This window comes from Sorex fumeus, unplaced genomic scaffold, assembly GCF_029834395.1.
Source record: "Sorex fumeus unplaced genomic scaffold, SorFum_2.1 ptg000098l, whole genome shotgun sequence".
Lineage (NCBI taxonomy): Eukaryota > Metazoa > Chordata > Mammalia > Eulipotyphla > Soricidae > Sorex > Sorex fumeus.
The window spans coordinates 84562859-84584531 of record NW_026606155.1 but is presented as its reverse complement, the minus strand read 5'-3'; the positions used below and the strand labels follow the sequence as shown (position 1 = coordinate 84584531).

The 21673-nt window shown below is 45.3% G+C and overlaps 1 protein-coding gene across 1 annotated transcript in view; it reads right to left on the bottom strand.

Annotated features, from left to right (window-relative positions):
- Window positions 1–6033: 6033 nt before the first annotated feature.
- BUB1B (BUB1 mitotic checkpoint serine/threonine kinase B) overlaps window positions 6034–21673 on the bottom strand; it is a 52054-nt gene continuing 36414 nt past the window's right edge. Inside the window, exons 19-23 of the mRNA XM_056133598.1 lie at window positions 18787–18936; window positions 15975–16117; window positions 10646–10817; window positions 9584–9690; window positions 6034–6342 (exon numbers count right to left, since the gene is read on the bottom strand). Of these exons, the coding sequence (XP_055989573.1) occupies window positions 6102–6342; window positions 9584–9690; window positions 10646–10817; window positions 15975–16117; window positions 18787–18936 (813 nt within the window). The 3' untranslated portion in view covers window positions 6034–6101. The remainder of the gene's footprint in view (window positions 6343–9583; window positions 9691–10645; window positions 10818–15974; window positions 16118–18786; window positions 18937–21673) is intronic.

Below are 21673 nucleotides of genomic sequence, written 5' to 3'. Positions count from 1 at the left end.
GGATCCAACCCAGGGCCTCAGAAATGTAAGCATAAGCATACCGCTCCACTGAGGAGCTATATCCCCAGCCCCTTTTCAATATATTTTTAAAAATCATAGTATTCCCATGCTACAGATTTCTCTTTCAATTTTTATTTATTATTTTTTTTCTTTTTGGGTCATACCTGGTGATGCACAGGGGTTACTCCTGGTTCATGCACTCATATACTACTCCTGGTGGTGCTTGGGGGACCGTATAGGATGCTGGGAATCGAACCCGGGTTGGCTGCGTGCAAGGCAAATGCCCTACCTGCTGTGCTATCACTCCAGCCCCTCAATTTTATTTTTAAAATAGCACTATAGCACTGTCTTCCCATTGTTCATCGATTTGCTCGAGCGGGCACCAGTAACGTCTCTATTGTGATACTTGTTACTGTTTTTGGCATACCGAATTTGCCAAAGGGAGCTTGTGCAACAGGCTCTGCTGTGCGGGCGGGATACTCTCAGTAGCTTGCAGGGCTCTCCGAGAGGGACGGAAGAACTGAACCCAGGTCAGCTGCATGCAAGGCTAATGCCCTACCTGCTGTGCTATCGTTCCAGCCCATATTATTTTTAAAATGTAAAAATGAAACAAACCAAAAAAAGGCAAACCAATAGATATCTGTTCTTCTTTGTGTTCAGATTTTAATGGGTATCTGTAGTTAGGAAAGGCCTCCCTCACTTTGCTAATTGCAGGATTGAGAGAATTCAAGAAAATGCATCACCTGACCACGTCAGGAAGATTCAACTCCTGAAATTTACAGCAAACCCCGACTCTCAGAACTGCCTTGAATGAATGTGTGGCCGAACAAAACACAGTGGGCAGTAAAGGAAGTCCGTCTTTTGATGGAATAACTACACCTATGAAAACAACTTTTAGGTTTAAAGGAGTGAAGTAGAACGAAATATGGTACAATATAAGGTCAGCAGTTAGCCACCGAAGGAGATAAAGGCTACAGGGATACACACGCTTGAAAAGCAAATGGGAGGACACTCCTACGCACAGCTAGAGACAATTAGAAATTTTATTTTTCCATACTCAGGTTCCAAGACAACCAGTGTTAGAACTTGTGGCTGTCTTTTGCCAACATTTAAATTTACTATTTTTGGGGAGTTGGGGGTGAGCCACAGCCAGAGTTGTGCTCAGGGCTCATTCCTGGTTCTGTGCAGATCACCTTGGATCACTCCTGGCAGGGCTCAGGGGACCATGCAGGGTTTCAAGGATCAAAACCAAGTTGGCTGCATGCAAGGCAAGTGCCCTGCCGCTGTACTATCACTGCGGCCCCTGCCTTTCACTCCTCACTCCTTATTTTTGAGGACAATGTGCTACTTTCTAGAAGTATATGAAAATAAGACATATGGGGCTGAAGGGACAGAACAAGGGGAAAGATACTTGCTGTGCATCCATTCAACCACCCGTTTGATCCTCAGCACCAGAGGGTCCCTGGAACATTGCCAGGAGTAACTCCATAGCACTGCTGGGTATGGCCCCAAACTGACATAAACCCCCGCCCCAACCCCCCCTCCCCCCAAGTAAGAGACAGAGTCATTTGCTCACAAGTGCTCTAAAAGCTACTGGTTAGATTAGGCAAGTACCACTCTTCCCATGGATAGTCCAGCTGAGCATAAGGAACAACTGAGCTCGGTGGAACAACTCAGCCATATAGCCCGCGAGGAGTTAGGGGAAGCAGCTTGTTTTGATGGGCAAAATAACCACAACAATAAAAGAAAATATACAACATATATAGCTTATATATATATATAAGTTGTGGAGGTTTAGCATAAGTTTATCACTGTTTGTACCTTTGTTTGCTTTTGGGCCACTGACAGTGCTCAGGGCTTACTCCTGGCTCTGCACGCAAGCATCACCCCTCACGGGGATCAGGGAGCCATATGTGAGGGATGGAACATGGGTTGGCCCAAGGCAAAGCATCGCCCTGCTCTCTGTACTGTCTCTCCAGCCTGTTTGCTCCTTTCTGAACCATACAATGCCACTTTCCGGAAACTCAGGTTTTCATATGGAAGCCATAAAATGTTAAGAAGTTGTGCTTAATGTAATTCAATCTCTTGTTCACAGAAATAGTATGTTGTAACAGTGGGAAGCTGGTAATTTTAGAAAGCACATTTCCAACAGAATACAAAACATTTGATTTTTTTTAATGCACTAAAAATAGAAATGTAGATATATTGTCTTCAAAGATTTAAAACTGTCTTGGGGATGGAGCAGAAGTACAATGGGTAGGGTGCTTGCCCTGCTTGTGATTGACCCAGGTTTGACCTCAGTATCCCACATGGTCCCCTGAGCACTGCCAGGAATAATTCTGGAATGCAGAGTCAAGAGTAACCCCTGAGCATAATTGGGTGTGGTCCAAAAATCAAAAAGGAAAAAAAAATCAAGACAAAAACAAAAGCCAAAGATTCAAACTTATTTTCACTCTCCCACTTATTTTTTTGTGGTGGGGATGGAACTCAGGGCCTCCCACATGAGGCATTTGGTCTACCACTGAGCTACATCCCTGGGCCCCACAGTCTCATCTTAAAACCAAATGTTTATTATTTTTTGGTTTTGGGGCCACATCCTCCTGTGCTCAAGGATCGCTCCTGATGGAGATTGGGGGACCATATGGGATGCTGGGGGCTGAACCTGGTCGGCCGCGTGCAAGGTAAACACTCTACTCACTGTATTATTGCTTTGACCCTAGTCTTACTTTTATATATTAATGAGAAAACTCTACAAATTCCTCTTTAAAAGATAAAAAAGAAACCAATACCAGGTGTTTTTTAGGCTTTAATGCTATGGAAAAGGAAAAGATGACAAAACCGCGTCCCCTAATTTCTTAGTATAGATGATCCCACAAATATTTAAAAAATGCAATCATACCCCAAAATCTCATGTTTAGAAAGTAGAAAGTAAGTCTCATTTCTTTCCTTTGTCACTGTGTTCTCCCCAAAGGCAACTATTTTATTCTCTCAGCTTCTGAATTTTTTTTTTTGGGTGGAGGGCACACCCAGAGGTGCTCAGGGGACCAGCAGTGTTGGGAACTGAAGCTGAAGGTCGCCCATGCAAAGCAAGTGCTCCAGGCCATTGAGCTTTATCCCGCAGGCCCACATTCCTCCCCTGCACCCCAGTTCCCCAAACATAAGCTGAAAATGTGTAGACTTCCTCTCCAACACCAACTTGGTTGGTTTCTGCTGTCACAGAGGGCTCCCGCCAAACAGGAAGACTGGCCTCCAGCGCTCATACTTAGGGACCCACGAGGTCAGCAGGAGGGTCTGAGTTCCCCTCTGTCGTAGTTTCAGGATTACAGCCTTCCAGGGTCAGCTTTACTATCCCTTTGGAACTAGCTAAGCGTCTGGAAGCCAGGTGTGAGTGACAGAACAGCGGGCAGGGTGCTTGCGAGCAACTTACATGGTTCCCCGAGCCCTCCAGGAGTGATCCTTGGGCACTGAGCCAGGAGTAAGTCCTGAGCACAGAGGCATTTCCATTTTTTGGTTTCAGAGTGGCCCCCGAAACCAACAAACAAAATCATTAGGTAGTAGGTAAGTCGAGGTAAAGAGAGAATCTTCCGTTTCCCGTCTAGTATCAGAACAATAACTTTATACACCAAAACAAAGAACTGAGGAGAGCAAAGAATTAGAAGGAATCTCTAACATACAAAAAAATTTTTTTTCATGGTTATTTTATGTTTTATTTATTTTTTATAGGAAAGGGACACACATGTGGGGGAAGGCTCAGGTCTTACTCCTGGCTGTGCTCAGGAATCACTCCAGTTGGTGCTTGGGGACCACGTGTGGTACCCGGGATGGAACTTGGGTTAGCTGCATGTAAGGTTAGCTGCCTTCACCCTGCATATCTCTCTGGCCCCAAATATACAAGTTTATATCATCAGTTTTATAAAAAGCAAACACAACATTGGTATTCTCTATGTTTTGTTTTTCTTTTCTTGCTGTGCTGCAGATCAAACTCAACATGCCACACATGCACCGTGCTCTCTACCACAGAACTACATCCCTGACCGCAGACACTGTGTTTGAAAACTCGCATTTGGGTTAAGAAGAAAAATTCCAGGGGCTGGAACGATAGCACAGTGGGTAGGGTGTTTGCCTTGCACATGGCCAACCCGGGTTCGATTCCCAGCATCCCATATGGTCCCCCGAGGACTGCTGGGATAATTCCAGAGTACATGAGCCAGGAGTAACCCCTGTGCATCACCGTGTGTGGGGGAAAAAAAAAAAAAGAAAAATTCCCAGGTTGATTATCTTTCAGTTCTTAGTCATGTTCAGTGCTTCAACTATATACGCTTAAATATTTTATTTTTAGTTGGAATACACTTAGCATTTTCTGCTTTCTAATAATCTTATAGCAGTAACAGTGACAACTAGAATTAAAAATTAGACACCAATAATTTTGATATTTAGATATGAAAAATATAGGGAAGAAAATTTGTGGAAAACTATTTCTAAGGCCAGGTGTAATTCATGCTCCCATTTGTCGGCCTAATATGTCTCCCAGATCTTTTTTTTTTTTCCCCTTTTTGCGTTACACCCGGTGATGCTCAGGGGTTACTCCTGGCTTTGTACTCAGGAATTACTCCTGGCAGTGTTCAGGGGACCACATGGGATGCTGGGAATCGAACCTGGGTCAGCTGCGTGCAAGGCAAATGCTCTACCCGCTGTGCTATCGTTCCAGTCCTGTCTCCCAGATCTTCTCCCCAGTTATTTTCTGTTTCAAAGTTGTTGTTGTTTTTTTTTTTTTGTGGGGGCTTGTGGTTTGGGCCACACCTGGTGCTCATGGCTGACTCCTGGCTCTGTGCTCAGGGGTCACTCTGGCGGTGCTCAGGGGGCCATCTGCGGTGCTGGGTATTCAAATTAGGTTTGGTCACATGCAAGTGCCCATTCACACACTATTACTATCTCCTTGGCTCCAAAGTTACATTTTTCATTCTGACCTGCCTCTTCGAATATTCCCTATAATAAAATCCCATCTTCCTTTTTAATTTTGTTTTCTATCTTGGGTCACACACAGTGGTGTTCAGGGATCACTCCTGGAAGGTTTGGGGGGTTGGGGGACTGTCTACAAGTTAGCTCCCTTAAATCCCAGTGGATGAAATCCGGGTCAACATCTTAACCTCTGTACTACTGAACTCAGTTTCTTATCTCTCTCTGGTTTCTGGGCCACACCTGGCAGTCCTTAGGGCTTACTCTTGGCTCTATACTCAGGGATCACTCCTGGTGGTGCTCAGAGGACTCTATGGGATGCTGGGGACAGAATGGGCCAACCACATGCAAGGCTGTAACTAAGCTCCACTAGGCTGCTGTGCTCTCTCTCCAGCCAAGTCAGCTCCTTCTCTTCTATTTCTTCGATACTCTTCTGTCTCCCTAAGACATTCTACATGTAACAGAATGACCAGGGAGGCTGATGAACCCCATTCAAAAGCTTTCTTTTCCTTTCTGACAGCCAGAAACCCTGGAGCGGCAGCATCACTAGATTACACAGACCAACGGCTCAGTGAAAATTGACCAACATTTCAAGTGGAAAAATTGCTTAAGAAAATTTGTACGTCATTTCATCTGCTTTTCAATGTAGACCCCTGCGTGAAGCGATAAGGAACCATTGGCTTCCCTGTCTTACTCTAATCCCAACAGTGCCCAGTCTCACATACATTCATTTCTATGGTAAAGCAGCTTCTGTCTACAAAAATCAAGTCATCCGTTACCTTAAAAAAGCAGACAAGATGTTAGAAGCAAAAAAATGAACAAATACTCCTTTTTTATTATTTACAAAATACAAAGCGAGCATGAAGGAACAGGTCACAAGTTACAAAAGGGAGGAGACAAATGCACAAAAACAAAACAAAAAAAAAAACAAAACAAGGTGCCATCCACATGGAGCCCGGCTAGAAAACGGAGTTGTCAAGGTTAGATACAGCCAAGAACAGGGTCCGTGCTATGTCAGGATGCCAGGGGTCTATAAACAAACCTTTACGAAGAGTAGGGGTGGGGGTAGGCGGGTAGGTGTTGGTAGCGCGTCTAAATCTATCTACAAGAAACGACAGCGTAGACCGGTCTGTTATTCCCAAACTTCAGCCACTGGTCTTAGGAACCTGAGGGAGGTCTGCTTGTCTGTCTTGCTGGGACAGCAAAACCTCAGGACTGACAAACTTCCCCACCTTCCATAAGGCTTTGTTCAGGTGACTCTGGAAGGTGGCATCGAACAGCCCGCTCAGGCCCGCTGCGAGTTCCCTCAGAACAGACACTGTGGGCTCCTCACTGGCATTCAGAATCCGCACAAAGAATTTATTCCACAAGTCACCATCTTTCAGCCTAAAAACACACAAAACCGGTTCCATCAAGTTTAAGGCACGCCAAAATTAGGGTCATGTCTGTATTCTGCTTAGTGGCACGTATATGCAATTGAGATGACTGAAAGTAAGGCCATGACCTCTAAGGTTTGAGATCACTTGAGCGAAACCTTTGAAAGCCCAGGGTGAAGAAAGGAAAAGGAAAAAAGAAAGACTTCTACAGTTGGAAAAGCCTGAACAAAATGCATGCAAGAGGAAGGTGTCATCTAAATTGGCAACCTTCTTCTTTGTTCCAAGATGCAGTACATTTTTCCCCCTACAAATAGATAAGAGCTAACTTTTGTTTTCTTTTCTCTCTGGGCCCACTCGAGCAAATCGACGATCAACGGGAGGGCCTTTACCTTTACCTTACACTTGGCTGTGCTCAGGGCTTACTCCTGGCTCTGCACTCAGGAATTACTCCAGGCAGTGCTGCGGCAGGGGGTGGGGGGAACCATGTGGGATACTGGGATACTGCGGATTGAACTAGGGTCAGCCATGTGCAAGGCAAATGCTCTCTCTGCTGTATGATTGCTCTGGCCCCATTTTTATTTTTAGTGAAGTTTAACAGATTTTGTCTGGGAGTTTTGGGGAGGGGAGGGGAGGGGAGGGGAAGGGAGAAGAGGAGGAAGGAGAGGGGAGGAGACGGGGAGGGGATGGAAAAGGAGAGGAGAGGAGACAGGAGGGGAGGGGAGAGGAAGAGAGAGAAGAGGCGAGGGGAGAGGCAGATCGAGCTCCTAAGAGAATGCAGGCATCTGCAGAATGGAGAGAGCCCTAGTACACATTCCAGTGTTTCAAGTATGAAGGCACGGAACTCCACATCAAGAGGGGCGAAGTGGGCGACGGGGACCTCAAGCGCTTGGCAGCAAAGCATGAGGGCAGCAGAAAGGCTCAGGTGGCATATGCGCTGTCTCCTCTTCTCTCTCCTAAAGACTAGGTCAACAGAAATAATATGGTTCCCTCCTGGTGCATCCAGTGACTTACAATCTTCAGAAGTCACCGAAAACTTCAAGCTTGACTGAATAACTACTGCTTAAATCTCTGAGGCTCGGGCCTCAGTTCGGTGTTGTTCTTTTTCTATTGTCTATGGTGGGGTTGTTAGAACCCACACAGCAAACCCCCCACCCCGCCCCGTTTCTGTTGGCATCAGACCCACCTAGGACCCTAACCAGCAGAGAGACTGGAAACTACCCCATGTGTTTCACACTGATCTCAAGCCTAGTTTCATTTTCTATTTTTTTGTTTGTGGTCCATACCCAGCAGTGCTCAGGGCTCCCTCCTGGTTCTGTGCTGGTTTGGAGGGGGTCCACATGCAGGGTTAGGGATCGAAGTGGAGTCTGCTGGGTGCAAGAAAAATGCCTAAAACCCTGAACTATCTCTCTGGCCCACTTTTTGCTTTTTGGGTCACACATGGCGATGCACAGGGGTTACTCATGACTCATGCACTCAGGAATTACTCCTGGTGGTGCTCAGGGGACCATATAGGATGCTGGGAATTGAACCCGAGTTGGCTGTGTGCAAGGCAAACTCCCTATCCGCTGTGCTATTGCTCCAGCCCCTTAACTCGATTGTTAAAGTGCTTCTTAGAGATAAGGTTGACTAAATTCTGAATTCAAACAAACCAAAACCTTCTACAATTTAAATGTTGGGAGGAGGAGTATTAAATTTCTGATAATGATGGGCTGAGAGATAATACAGCAGGTAAGTTGGCTTGCCGTGCATGCAGCTGAACTGCCTTGGGTTCCATCCTCGGCATCTCATATGATCCCAGAGCCTGCCAGGAGTGTGGGAGTGCAGATCCCTGAGTGCAGAGCCCCAAGAGTAAGCCCCACACAAAGTCGGGTGTGGTCCCAAAACAAAACAAACACCCAACCCCCCCAAAAATCTCTGACAATGATTGTTTTAAAACCGTACCAGTAAAGGGCCAAAGAGATAATACAGCAGGTGGGGTGCTAGCCTTGCACATGACTGACCCAGGACCTGGCACCCCATATGGTCCCCTGAGCCAGGAATAAGCCCCAAATACCACCACGTCTGGCCCCAACACAAACAACAATCTCAGTGAGTGACAGTAAGCTTATCCTGGGACATTATTAGCATACAAAGCTAAATCAGAAGATGGGATAGTTAGTATGTTTGAGGAACAGGCTTGATGGAATCCCAAGGACCTGAGATCAAGCAGTGCTTCGCTAAGAGAACAATTACTTCTTTTGTTTTGGGGACCACACCCAGTAGTGCTCAGGGCTTACTCCTGGCTCTGTGCTCAGGGATCACTCCTGGTGAGGCCTGGGGAACCATATTGGGGTGTGGGGAATCAAACCAAGATTGGCCTCAAGGCAAGCATCTGACCCGCTGTACAATCTCTCGGGCCCTGAGAGCTTTTCCTTCTTCACTAAGAAGATTCAGTTCTCTGCTCTGGTTCTACTCATTCAATAAGTAAATGGCACAAAAATAGCGTACAATTCAGAAATATAATTTTTCAAAGATGTTCAGTATTTTTTTTAAGCTTTTTGGGTCACACCCGGCGATGCACAGGGGTTGGTTACTCCGAATTACTCCTGGAGGTGCTCAGGGGACCATATGGGATGTTGGGAACTGAACTGGGGTCGGCCGCATGCAAGGCAAACCCTTTCCTGCTGTGCTCTTGCTCCAGCCCCCTCAGTAACTTTTAATAACAATAACTATTAAAAATGACTGAAAGACTAATACCAATTCGTTAGAAAATTATTCGCACACAATGTTTCTATTAACACTTCTATTGATTTAATTTTTTTGGTGGTGGTGGTGGGGGCACCTTGTTGATGATCAAGGGTTACTTCTGGTTCTGCACCCAGAAATTACTCCTGGCAGTGCTCTGGGGATCACATGGGATGCCAGGGAGTGCGTCTGGGTTGGCTGTGTGCAGGGCAAGTGGCCTACCCGCTGTACTCTCTCTCTAGTCCCCTATATTAACACTTCTAAACTGAGACGCTTCCATCCATTTGGTCTGTAGGATACAATCTAGACTCAGAAATATAACTTGATAATCTAAGTCGTTTGATTCTTATTTTTAACCAGCAATTTCTTTGTTCTGCACTAGGTACACCCTGACATTCTGACAAAAAGGGGTTGGAATTAATGGAACCATGTCATTAGCAGAAACTAAGGCTGCCAAAGCGGAAAGAGCATCCAAGAAGAGAAGACAATTTGGCTAGACAAAACACCCTGAAATCACCAATACTTACTCAGAAATATTTTGGCTAAGTTTCCAGAGGGACCCATCCCAGGTGACCTGTAGATGTTCCTTGAACAATAGTAAATGTGCTAAATCTGCTATGCCAAACAGATCTACCTGAAATCACAAAAAGCACCATCAGCTAAAATAATTCTCGGCTACTATAGTGGCAGTTTATTTGCATAGGAAATTGAAGGAACTATAATAAGCAGGTTTATCTTTTTTTTGCGGGGGGGAAGGGTGGTGGGCGGCACACCCAGTTATGCTTAGGGCTTATACCTTGTTCTGTGCTCAGGGAACACTCCTGGCAGTACTCAGGGGATCATATGTAGAACTGGGGATTGAATCCCAGTTGGCTACAAGCAAGGCAAGTGCCCTACTCCCTGTTCTACCGTTCCACTCCCAAGCCAGTTTATCTTATGACATATATATCGGCAGATCATTCCTTAGTCTTACATTAAAGGGAGAACCCCCTCCCAAACTGATTAACAGCACCAACTAAGAATCAGCCTTAAGAACAAAAGACGACAAAATTATCTGTGCTGTCAAATTGGAATCTGTAGACCTACTGAATTTGCATGGACTCCAGCTGTGATCTAAATGCACTCTCCACAACTAGTTGGGTTCTGCAGCAAATACCAGATGTCCAACACTGAGCCGGAAGAAATTCTTGCACAGAACGCCACCATATACAACACTCCCTTTGTCCCTCATGCTCTTTCTGTATCATTGTTTCAATTGTTTCATGTGGTCCTCACAATTATGACTTACACAAGCCCACGGCTTTCCTGATTTCACGGAGAGCACAGAAAACGGCAGCTAAAAGACCACGTAGCTGGGTGACAGAAATGGCCCTGACACAGTGACTGAGTCAGCCAACAGCCCGCACGTGCGTCCGCTTCAGTGTAGTGACCGAAGAATGGCACATTTTTCTCGACTTGGTGAAATCTGAAAACTAGGTCATCTATTCTGAGAGAGACACTCTGAGTAAATACTAGCTCCCGCCCCCGATTAGAGTCGGGAGAGGTTCAGGAGCCCTCCGCGTGTGCGCTCAGGCCCGCCTCGGGCTTACCTGGTAGGGAGAGGAACAGTTAGCCAGGATCTTTTGTCCTTCCAGGAGCTGTACAGTCCGAAAGCCGCTGAGAGCGAAAACGTCTGGCTGTGTCCTGAGGTCGACGCTGTAGGAAAAGTCCACTATCTTCAAGGCTTCATTGCTCTTACTACAGTCATACGGATCATGAATTCTAAGGCCAGATTTCAGAGAAAGAGATCATTAAAATAGGCCATGAAAGAAGCTGCAGAGCTGGTCTTTTAAAAAAGGAAGAAAAGAGAGAGAGAGAGAGAAAAAAGAGGTGCTGCAGGTGTCTTGGCCGTGCCAACGGCTCCCTCCAGTGGTTAGTTATGGAACTGCATCTCTAGGAGCCTTGCAAAGTCCATCCAAATGAGAAATGTCATGACAGTTTATTCACACAAAGTTGCCCCTGAAACTTAGGTGGGTTTATTTATTAAGAATTAATGGCTGGACGACACCCAAAAGGGGAGAGATAACAAAAGGGAGTGCCTTGCCACAGAGGCAGGGTGGGATGGGGGAAGGGGGGGTGGGAGGGATACTGGGATTGGTGGGGGTGGAGAATGGGCACTGGTGGAGGGATCATTGTATAACTTTGTAAGTTATACAAAACACAAAAATTTGTAAGTCTACAACTGTACCTCATGGTGTTTCACTAATTAAAAAAAAAAGAATTAATGGCTGGAGGGGCTGGAGCAATAGCACAGCGGGTAGGGCATTTGCCTTGCACGAGGCTGACCTGGGTTTGATTCCCAGCATCCCATATGGTCCCCTGAGCACCGCCAGGGGTAATTCCTGAGTGCATCGCCAGGTGTAACCCCTGTGCATCGCCGGGTGTGACCCAAAAAGAAAAAAAGAAAAAAGAATTAATGGCTGGAGCAATAGCATAGCGGGTGGGGTGTTTGCCTTGTATGCGGCCAACCTGGGTTCAATTCCCAGCATCCCATATGATCCCCCTGAGCACTGCCAGGAGTGATTCCTGAGTGCAGAGCCAGGAGTAACCCGTGTGACCAAAAAAGCAAAAAAAAAAAAAGGTACATATAATATCAACACTTGATATAGGTACTGACAGATGATTCATCTGTTTCCAAGATGTTAAGATGTTTCCCGATGTAAACTTACAAATTGGGATGGGCAAATGCACTATTAATAAAATTAATAACTTCCCTTTTTTTTGGGGGGGGGGGGTGACATACCCGGCAGTGCTCAGGGATCACTCCTGGTGTAGTTCAGGGGCCAACACAGGGTACCAGGGATCCCAGGTCAGCTGTGTGCAAGGCAAGCACCTTCCCCACTGCCCCTGATCTTTTTCTTTTCCAAGCTGCCTTCATTGAAAGAATACAGCCAACAATACATGTAATACACAAAGTATTGCACGTAACACAAAGTGTTAACTTTATGTAAGCTTTCTGTAACAAGCACACCTTAATAGCTAAGTTTTGGGGAGTCAAAACTTATATACACAGCTCCCCGGCTATGGAATGGAAGGGCCATCAATATCCTTGACTCCTGCATTGGCCATGGGTCAAGATATACCTAAGCCACAGAGCACTAAGCTTCCATGTGGCACAAAGAACTGGGAACAAATGGGAATTGAAGCAATAGAACAGCGGGGAGGGTGTCTGCCTTGCCTGTGGCCGACATCCCAAATGGTTCCCCAAGCACAGCCAACATCCCAACATCCCAGATGGTCTCCCAAGCACGACCAGGAGTGATTCCTGAGTGCAGGGCCAGGAGCAACCCCCAAGCAACCCAGGGTATGGACCAAAAATAAGTAAACCAACAAAAAAAAGCACTGGAAGTAAAGTGCTGGTCTTGGATCCTACACTCACTGCATACAATAAACAGCCGTGATTTAGACACTGCTGAGTACTATGTTGGGGGCAATTAAGTGTTATAAATATCATAGGCTTTCTTGGTTATTATTATAGATTTGACTTTCAAAGCATTCAGGTTCCTCCAATCCCAGAATCTATTTTTATTTATGGATTTTTCTGCTTTTTGGGTCACACAATATTTATTATTATTGTTATTTGTTTGTTTGGGGTTGCATCTAGCTGTGCTCAGGGGTTAGTCCTGGCTCTGCACTCAGGAATTACTCCTAGTGATGCTCAGGGCACCATATGGGATGGCGGAGATCGAACCCAGGTTGGCTGCATGAAAGGGAAATGCCCTACCGGCTATCTATCCTCCAGCTCCATTCCAGAGTTTAATTGAAAATAATATATTAAGTCTGGGTTTTTTGGGGGTACAGGTGCCACCGGTCACCACCTGGTTTGATTGGAAACATTGTCTCTCTTATTACCTGTTATTCCACCTTTATTCCTTTGTTATTGCTGTTTATGGAGCACAGCTGGCAGTGCTCAGGGCTTACCCCTGGCTCTGTGCTCAGGAATCACTCTTAGAGGTGCTCAACAGGACACATGAGGTGCTGGGGATCAAACTGAGTCTGGCTGCACGCAAGGGAGGTGCCTAAACCCCTGTACTACCTCTCCGGGCCCAACTTTTCTTCCTTTTTCTTTGGTGAGGGGTATGGGGAGCGGTGTTGCTTACACCCAGTGGAGTTCAGGGATCAATCCTGGCTGTGCTTAGAGGACCATGAGGTTCTGGGGATAGAACTAGGGTCACCCATGTGCAAGACGAGTACTTTACCTCCTGCACTACCTTCTCTGAAGCAACTTTTCTTGAGAAGTGGATCTCACAGCACTAATTTTCCGTGAATTAATTAATAGTATTTTCCTTTTGTCTCTGCTTTTCTCTGCTCCCTCTGATCTGATTGATGATTAATGGTAGAGGATCCTATGTCTAAACAGAGGCTTTGACTTTATTTCATCACAAACCCCTACAGCACAGCATGATCTATAAATATTTACTTCAACATTCATAATTGTGGGGTTGGAGACTATAAAATTTACAACTGTGGGCATGGGGTTAAGGCACTTGCCTTGCACACACTGACCCTCGTTCAATTCCTGGCATCACATACGGTCTCCTGAGTACCACCAGGAGTGGTGATTCCTGAGAGCAGAACCAGAAATAAGTCTTGAGTACAGCTAGATGCAAGCCCAAACCCCAAAGAAACTGTTATTTGTAATAGTAATAAACAAAATTTATAATGGTTTCCAAATGGTTCCTTGGTACAAGATTCAACTTCTTTTTGGTCACCATAAAATCTTAGTTCACAAATATGTTGGAAACTTAGGAGAGGGGCTTGAGGGATATACAGAGGATAGGGTATTTCACCTTGCACATGGCTGAGCCTGGGTTTGATCCCTGGCCTCCCATAAGTCCCCCAAGCACTGCCAGAAGTAAGTAATTCCTGAGTGCAGAGCCAGGAGTAACCCCTGAGCATTACAAAGTGCAACCCACAAGAGCCAAAAAATAAAAATAAAACTTAGGAGAGGTAGGAAAACTATTTGTTCAATGGATAAAAAGAAATAAGTTGTTCTAGCTCTCTAACAGATCACTCTAATTATGGGAACGATAACTCCTCTATTTTGAAACTCATTTCCTCCCTAAGAAATAGGTAGGAATGCCTTAGATGATTTTAAAAGGCTACTTTCATGTCTTGTGGAACTTTTATTTTCTACATAATTTCCTGAATCGTATTACCACGTGCTTCCCTAGAGCCCTCGGGTGGTGTAAGGAGAACATCTGAATCCATCCCGAAGGGTGAGACAGAGCCTTTGCTCATACTTTTCAAAGCTCGGGGAGCTCTAGCACCATCCTAGGATGTTCAATTTTGTGAAAAAGATGAAAATCAACACTTCCCCTGGTATTTTCACATGGAGGGATTTTTGGTGTCTACAATGGCTGGGAATATATCATTTAATTGGACAGGCAGAAGTTATCAGAAGGTGTAGGACATCTTGAAATGCTTGGAACAAACCCACATGAACTCTCCTCCAAAACATCTGTGGCGGCCTGGCTAAGAAACATTGCTGAGGGCTGGATAGTACAGCGGGTAAGGTGCTTATCTTCTGGTTTTGCACGTGGCCAACCTGGGTTCAACCCCCAGCATCCCATATGGTCCCCCAAGCCCCACCAGGAGTAGGCCTGAGCACTGTAGGGTATGGCCCCAGAAAAAGAGCAAACAAACAAACAAAAGGAAGAGAAATGTCACCAAATCACGCCTGGGGAAACTTCTAGGAAAGAAGGTGGGGTCCTCTAATCCTTCAGTTCTAATTGAAGAAAAGCATCGAGGATTTTGATTTTCATGCCAAACATGATTTAGTTTAATTTCCTTTTGCAGTGTAAGTACTTTGGAGATATGTAAAAAGAATGGTTCTACATATTAGCATATACCCTACTACTAACTTCAGAGAAAGTTAACTGCTTACCCTAAGGCACCACATTGGGGCAGAAAAAGCATTTTTAAGCCACGCTTCAAGCACCATGGACATGAAGGGCCATTGAAAAGAGGTGTTGGAGCTGGAGCAATAGCACAGCGAGTAGGGTGTTTGTCTTACACACGGCTGACCTGGGTTTGATTCCCAGCATCCCATATGGCCCCCTGAGCACCGCCAGGAGTAATTCCTGAGTGCACGAGCCAGGAGTAACCTGTGTGCATCGCCGGGTGTGACCCAAAAAGCAAGCAAAAAACAAAAAAAGGAGGCTGGAGCAATAGCACAGTGGGTAGGGCGTTTGCCTTGCATGCGACTGACCCGGGTTCGATTCCCAGCATCCCATATGGTCACCGCCATATGAGCACCGCCCGGAGTAATTCCTGAGTGCAGAGGCAGGAGTAACCCCTGAGCATGGGCTGGGTGTGACCCCAAAACCAAAACAAAACAAAAATTAAAATAATAAAATAAAAAAAACCAAGCAGCACTTAGGGTTTTAACTAGTATCTTTGCTAGATCTGCCCTGGCCTAACACAAAGCGAGACTAGGCGATCTGACTCGCATAGCTCCAAATGTCCCAGTTTTTGTATCTTCTTAACAGGAATCATAGAGTATGTGATTCTTTTCTTCTTCTTTTTTTAAATGCATTAAATGTTTTATCCTTTGAGTACTTTAGGAAATGCGTTAGAGATCTGTTCACTTTAGTTTTGTGTTCAGTGTCAGTCCTGGTTGGTGCTCGGGGAACCGTAGGTTGTGCCAGGGATCGAACCGCAACCTCACGCGATGTCAGCCTTGGCCCCTGTACCCCCCTCACCCCCGCCCGCTCTCTGAATTCTTTCCAACCGCAGCCAATGGTGACTTTTACACAGCCAACATTCTCGTAGCATGCTGTGTTTACTGCTATAGGTCTTATCAGCTATCAGAAGAAAATGGCAGGCACACAGATTTCGGGAGACAGTGGACACCCCCAGAGCGGAGGAAGGACGCACCTGTTTCTGAGAACCAGACTCCGGGCCCCCAGGTCACCGTGGACTATCTCTGCTGCGTGCAGCTCCTCAACTACCGCCAAGAGGTTATAAATAACCAACACCACTATTTCGTGAGTAATGAACTCATGGTGCTGAAGAAGATCCTGGAAACAGAAGAGGAAATTCATGAAGCCTTAGCTGAGGGGGTTAGTGTCATCTCTAATATGCCAACGCTAACTCCTCCTGGTGCCTTTCCGGTTTTCCACTAGAATGTGGGTTTCTTTGTGGGTTCTTGGAACCCGTTTTAACACTACTCTTCGATAAAACTCTAAGAACTTTATGAAATAATGGATAAAGACCATAAATGATGTGCCAGAGGGGACCCTCCCCTCCCACCCCTACAAAAAAATAGCATTGATCATGAGCCCAGCCCATAACAGCTGCTCTTATAAATGGCTTTTTGTTTGTTAAATTTAATCACTGTGAAATACACTAACAAAGCTTTCATGATTGATTCTTGGTCATACAATGATCAAACATCCATCCCTCCATCAGTGTACATTTTCCACCAATGTCCCCAGTATCCCTCCCACCACTCCTACCCAATCCTTCCCAACCCCACCTCCTGCCTCTATGTCAGACAATTTCCTTTTTCTTCTTCTTCTTCTTTTTTTTTTTGACAATTTCCTTCTTTCTCTCTGCTCTTGGGCATTATGGTTTGCAATACAGATACTGAGAGGCCATCATGTTTGGTCCTTTATCTACTTTCAGCACACATCTCCCATCCTGAGCAATCCCTCCCACCATCATCGACATAGTGATCCCTTCCCTATACCAGGTGCCCTCTCCCCCAGCTTGTGAGGCAGGCTGCTAACTGTGGAACAATCTTCCTGGTATAAATGGTGGTTTTAACATATTAACGTTCCAGTGATTTTATAAAATGTACATTGTTTACCAAATATGCAGTAAAAACCTCTAAGAATACGTCAAAGAATGATATTGTGTTCGGGCTCTAAAAATCACCCAGTGGGGGTGAGTATAGAAAAAACGAGGCAAAAATAGGCCTCTAGACTCGGGTTCCTATTCTATATGTAGAAAGTTGAAGCGCTGCCATTCTGCCCTAATGTGAAAAAGGCTGAAGAGAGCGAAAAACTGGTGCTTCCAAGGTCACAGGCAGAAGACATAGTGCTAACCACTGACTCCAAGACCGGAGAAGGCAGGTGCAGCCACGGTCCACAGGGCACTCTGTGGGGACCAATGTTGGAGCAGCTGGGCTGACTGGAGGGTCTGTACAGACAGGGCTGAGTGCGGAAACTCCAGGGAACCAGGCGGGCCGTGTGGGGAGGGGATTTCCCAGGTTTGGTCTCTAGGAGCTAGAACAGGTTGTCTCAGTAAATAACAGAGAGCAAGCTCCCTTGGGAAGGAGAATTATTTTGAAAATATGCCACTCCAACTCTGTTTTCACCTTTTTTTTAAAGGGGGTTGCACACCTGGAGATGTTCAGGGGTTACTCCTGGCTCTGCACTCAGGGATCATTCCTGGCAGTGCTTGGAGGACCATATGGGATGCCCGGGATCAAACCCGGGCCTGTTGCATTTAAGACAAGTGAGTGCCCTAACTGCTGTACTATGCCCTTAGCAACTCTATTCTTAACAAAGCCTGCCATCAGGGGTCATAGCAGAATCTTCTGGGACTTTTATCATTGCCCACCCAATCTGGGGAAGAGGAACAACCCATTCTAGCCCACCAGTCCCAGGGCAAGCAGCACAATCAAGATACACTCGAGACAGTCACAGTCTGTAGGCACAGACTCGACTGTATGTCATCTCTGCCCAGACTCTGTCTCAACCACATTACTGCAGCTGCTCTGATCTTGCACATTAAATCCACAACCAAGAAAAATTTACAAGGCATACTAAAAGGTAAAAAACCCCACAATTTTGAGGGATAGAGAATGCATCAAAACCAAACAAAGTGGGGGCCAGAGAGATAGTACAGTGGGTAGGGTGTTTGCCTTGTTCGTAGCTGACCAGGGTTTGATCCTGGCATCCCATATGGTCCCCCGAGTGAGCACTGTCAGGACTAATTCCTGAGTGCAGAGCCAGGAGTAAACCCTGAGCATTACTGTGTGTTAGCTGAAAAGGAAAACAAAAACAAAAAAGAATAAAACAAAATCAACCAAAGTAAGGCGGTACAATTAATTATCAGACTAGGATGAATGATTACTATTAGATGATTGGTTCATTGCACAATTCTATTTTTTGTATGTTTGAACAATGGCATAATAGTAAAATAAATAAATAAATAAAGCCAAAACCAAACTCAAAACAAAACAAAAAACAAACAAACCCAACCCAAGGACTCAAAGGCCTAAGGTGTGTGTCTTGTATGCTCCAGGCCCGACTTCACTGTCCTGTACCCCTGCTCACACCCCCTGCACTGCCTAGAGGGGTCCTGCTGGCCACTGGTACAGCTGGGTTGAATAGAGAACTGTCAGATTTGCAGGAGTGTTCCCTGGACTTCTGAGCCCTATTGGGAGGTCCAAAAAGAAATAATTTTTTTTTTAATGTAGGAGTACTGCTATTTATTCAGCCACTGATTAGCTGATTGAATTGTGCATGAACTCCACAAAAGGAAAAAAAAATTTAAAATAATAAATTTAAAATAAAAATACCACCAGAGATTCTTGGTTAAAAAAAAAAAAACACTTGGGAGAAAGAATGATCAATGCTTTAAGTTCAACTTAACGGGTCTATTTCTAAAAGCAGTAATTTCTCTAAAGCACGGATTTCCCTAAAGACTTTTAAGTGATACGTCTTAGATTATGACAAACCTGTAGAGTGAGGCAGTTTATATACTGGTACCAAATAATACAGCCGTCTTGATACTGAAAACAGTTGCAAAAATGATCACATTCCTGGTTTAAACGTTCCTTTAGTTTGAGGCTGATATAAAAGTCCCATGGGACGGGCTCAGACAATACCTGTAATAAATTATATTAGAAGAGAGGGGGAGAGGGAGAGAGAGAGCCATCAGAATCTCTGGCTGTGACGGCAGACTGAAAACACCCTTTCGGGTCCCTCTTGGCGCTGACCAGAGAGCGAATCTACCTAAAAGACTCACTAGGAATACATAAGAAGCCAAAAAGGGAACAATGAGTTAACAACCCACTTAGCTGACTCAAGGAAAGTGGACGGAATAGAGAGGGAAGCAGAGAGCAAGCAACTTCGTGCCTGTTTCCTGAGGGTATCAAACGGGCCCTGTAGCCCAGCCCCCCAACCGCCCTTCCAAAAGCCTCGCGGTGCCTGGCGAGAGAGCATGAAAGAAAAAGCTGTGGGCTAGAGGGCACCACTCCAACTGTGATAACGCCAGAGTAGAAAACCGGGGGAAAAAAAATTTCTATTTGAGCGTTAGTTAAGATGGAGCTCCCAGCCCTCTCCCTTCCGTTCCAGATTCATTTCCTCATTCAGTTTTCAGAAACCTCTAACCGGCTTCTGTGATCCAGGCAGGAAATTAGAAAAGTTTTCTCCGAGTGATCCGCCTGCGGGAGAGGCAGTGTTTCCAATAAAAGGGCCTAGAGACCATCCCACCAAGGCCCCGACTCTCAGGGTCCCTCCCCAGAGCTTCCCAATTGCCTTTTAGGCCCCACACGGAAATACAGCAGAGTTGAAGACTTGAACAAGTAAGAGAGCAAATGGACAAAAGGAAACAGGATATAGAGGGGGAAAAAACAAAACCCCAAAATCAACTTTAAAAATTGGTATGCTCAGAGAAATAAAAGCAATGTTCTATTTTTTTTTAAATTAGTGAAACACCATGAGGTACAGTTGTAGACTTACAAACTTTTGTGCGTGGGTTTCAGTTATACAATGATCGAGTACCCATCCCTCCGCCAGTGCCCATTCTCTACCACCAATGATCCCAGTAGCCCTCCCACCCCCCCCCACCCCATCCTCCCACCCCACCCCACCTCTGTGGCAGGGCTCTCTCTTTCCTTGCAATGTTCTATTTTTGAAATGAACAATACATTACATAAACACAATTCTGAGACTAAAAGAGGCTTTGCAAAGTGAATATATGGTAAAAGCAACAAAGAGCTCACTGGGGCTAGAGAGAGTAGAGGGGTTAAGGCACTTGCCTTGTTGGCGGCTGACCCAGGTTCTAGCCCCCCATATCACAACGGCCCCTTGAGTACTGCCAGAAGTAAGCCCTGAGTACTGCTGGGTATGGCTCCCCACACCCCTACAAAAAAACCCCAAACTCACTAAGTGGGTCAAGAAAACAATATCAGGGTTAGGGGCGAATTCTGGGTACCACATGGCCCCTGAGCACCACTGGTATGGCCCCGAAGGTCCCCATCCTTGGGCCCTAGCACAGAACCATTGGCCTGAATAGCTGAATACTACTGGGATTGGTCCTCAGGACCACCTGAGAAGGCCGTCCCCCCTCTAAAAAAAAAAAAAGTTTTTATTTTACTGAAAGACAAAACTGTCAACAAAACATTCTAAAAATAAGAAGAAACGACAAAGACAGAACACAGAAGGAAAAAAAGGTAAAAATTTCAAAGGATCTATCCATTAGGCTCCATGCCCTAATAAAAGAAATTCTAGAACGTGAGAGAGAAGACTGAGAAAACATTTCTCTAAAGTAACCATCTCAGAACAGAAAAAGTTTCCAGATTGAAATGTCTATTGAATTTCTAGCAAAAGGAGAACAAGAGACTTTTACCAAACCATGAAACTGTGAAATTTCAGAATAAGATCCTACAAAGATCAGAGAGGTAAAAATAGGCTCACCCACAGAATAGCAAGACGTTAAAAGCAAGATTAGAAGTCAAAATAAAACGGTGCTCATCTTCAAAGTGAAAAGGAAAAAAAGTTTTGAACCTAGAATGCCAACATCAAGCCAAATTATCAAAGATGTGGAATAAGAAATGTCAACCTACATGATTTCCAAAAATTCATATCCTACGCATCCTTTCTCAGGAAGCTAATAAAACACGAGGGACCTGGGTTCATTAATGCTGCATAATCCTACGTAATATTAAGCCTCCACCTTCAAAGTAATGGTGCCCCCCCTCCCCAAATGAGATCCAGAAAATTGGACATAAAATGTTAAGAGTTACTGTCAGACCCTGTAGCACTGTCCTCCCGTTGTTCATCGATTTGCTTGAGCGGGCACTAGTAACGTCTCCATTTTGAGACTTGTTGTCACTGTTTTTGGCATATCGAATACACCACGGGGAGCTTGCCAGGCTCTGCCGTGCGGGCGGGATACGCTCAGTAGCTTGCTGGGTTCTCCAAGAGGGATGGAGGAATCAAACCCGGGTCGGCCGCGTGCAAGGCAAACACCCTACCTGCTGTGCTATCGCTCCAGCCCTGTCAGACCTTAAGATTGGCAATTTCAAGGGGACAGTGCATATGTGTGTATATTTGTGTGTGTGTGTGTGTGTGAGAGAGAGAGAGAGAGAGAGAGAAGCTTAGACTACACTTCACTTAGATAACTGCAAACCAGACAATTCCAAAGTTCCTCTAAAAGTTAAAAGTGAAAAAATATACTCTGTAACTATCAAGAGACTTCACTATCACATCCCAACATGATATCTGATGCAGGCCAAGACGGTGAGGGGTTCCTTTAGGGTCCCTGATTTTGCCTGGAAACTTTCAGAGGATTAGAAAGAGCTCTGATTGCGTGACAGGACCACAGCGACCAAACCAGCC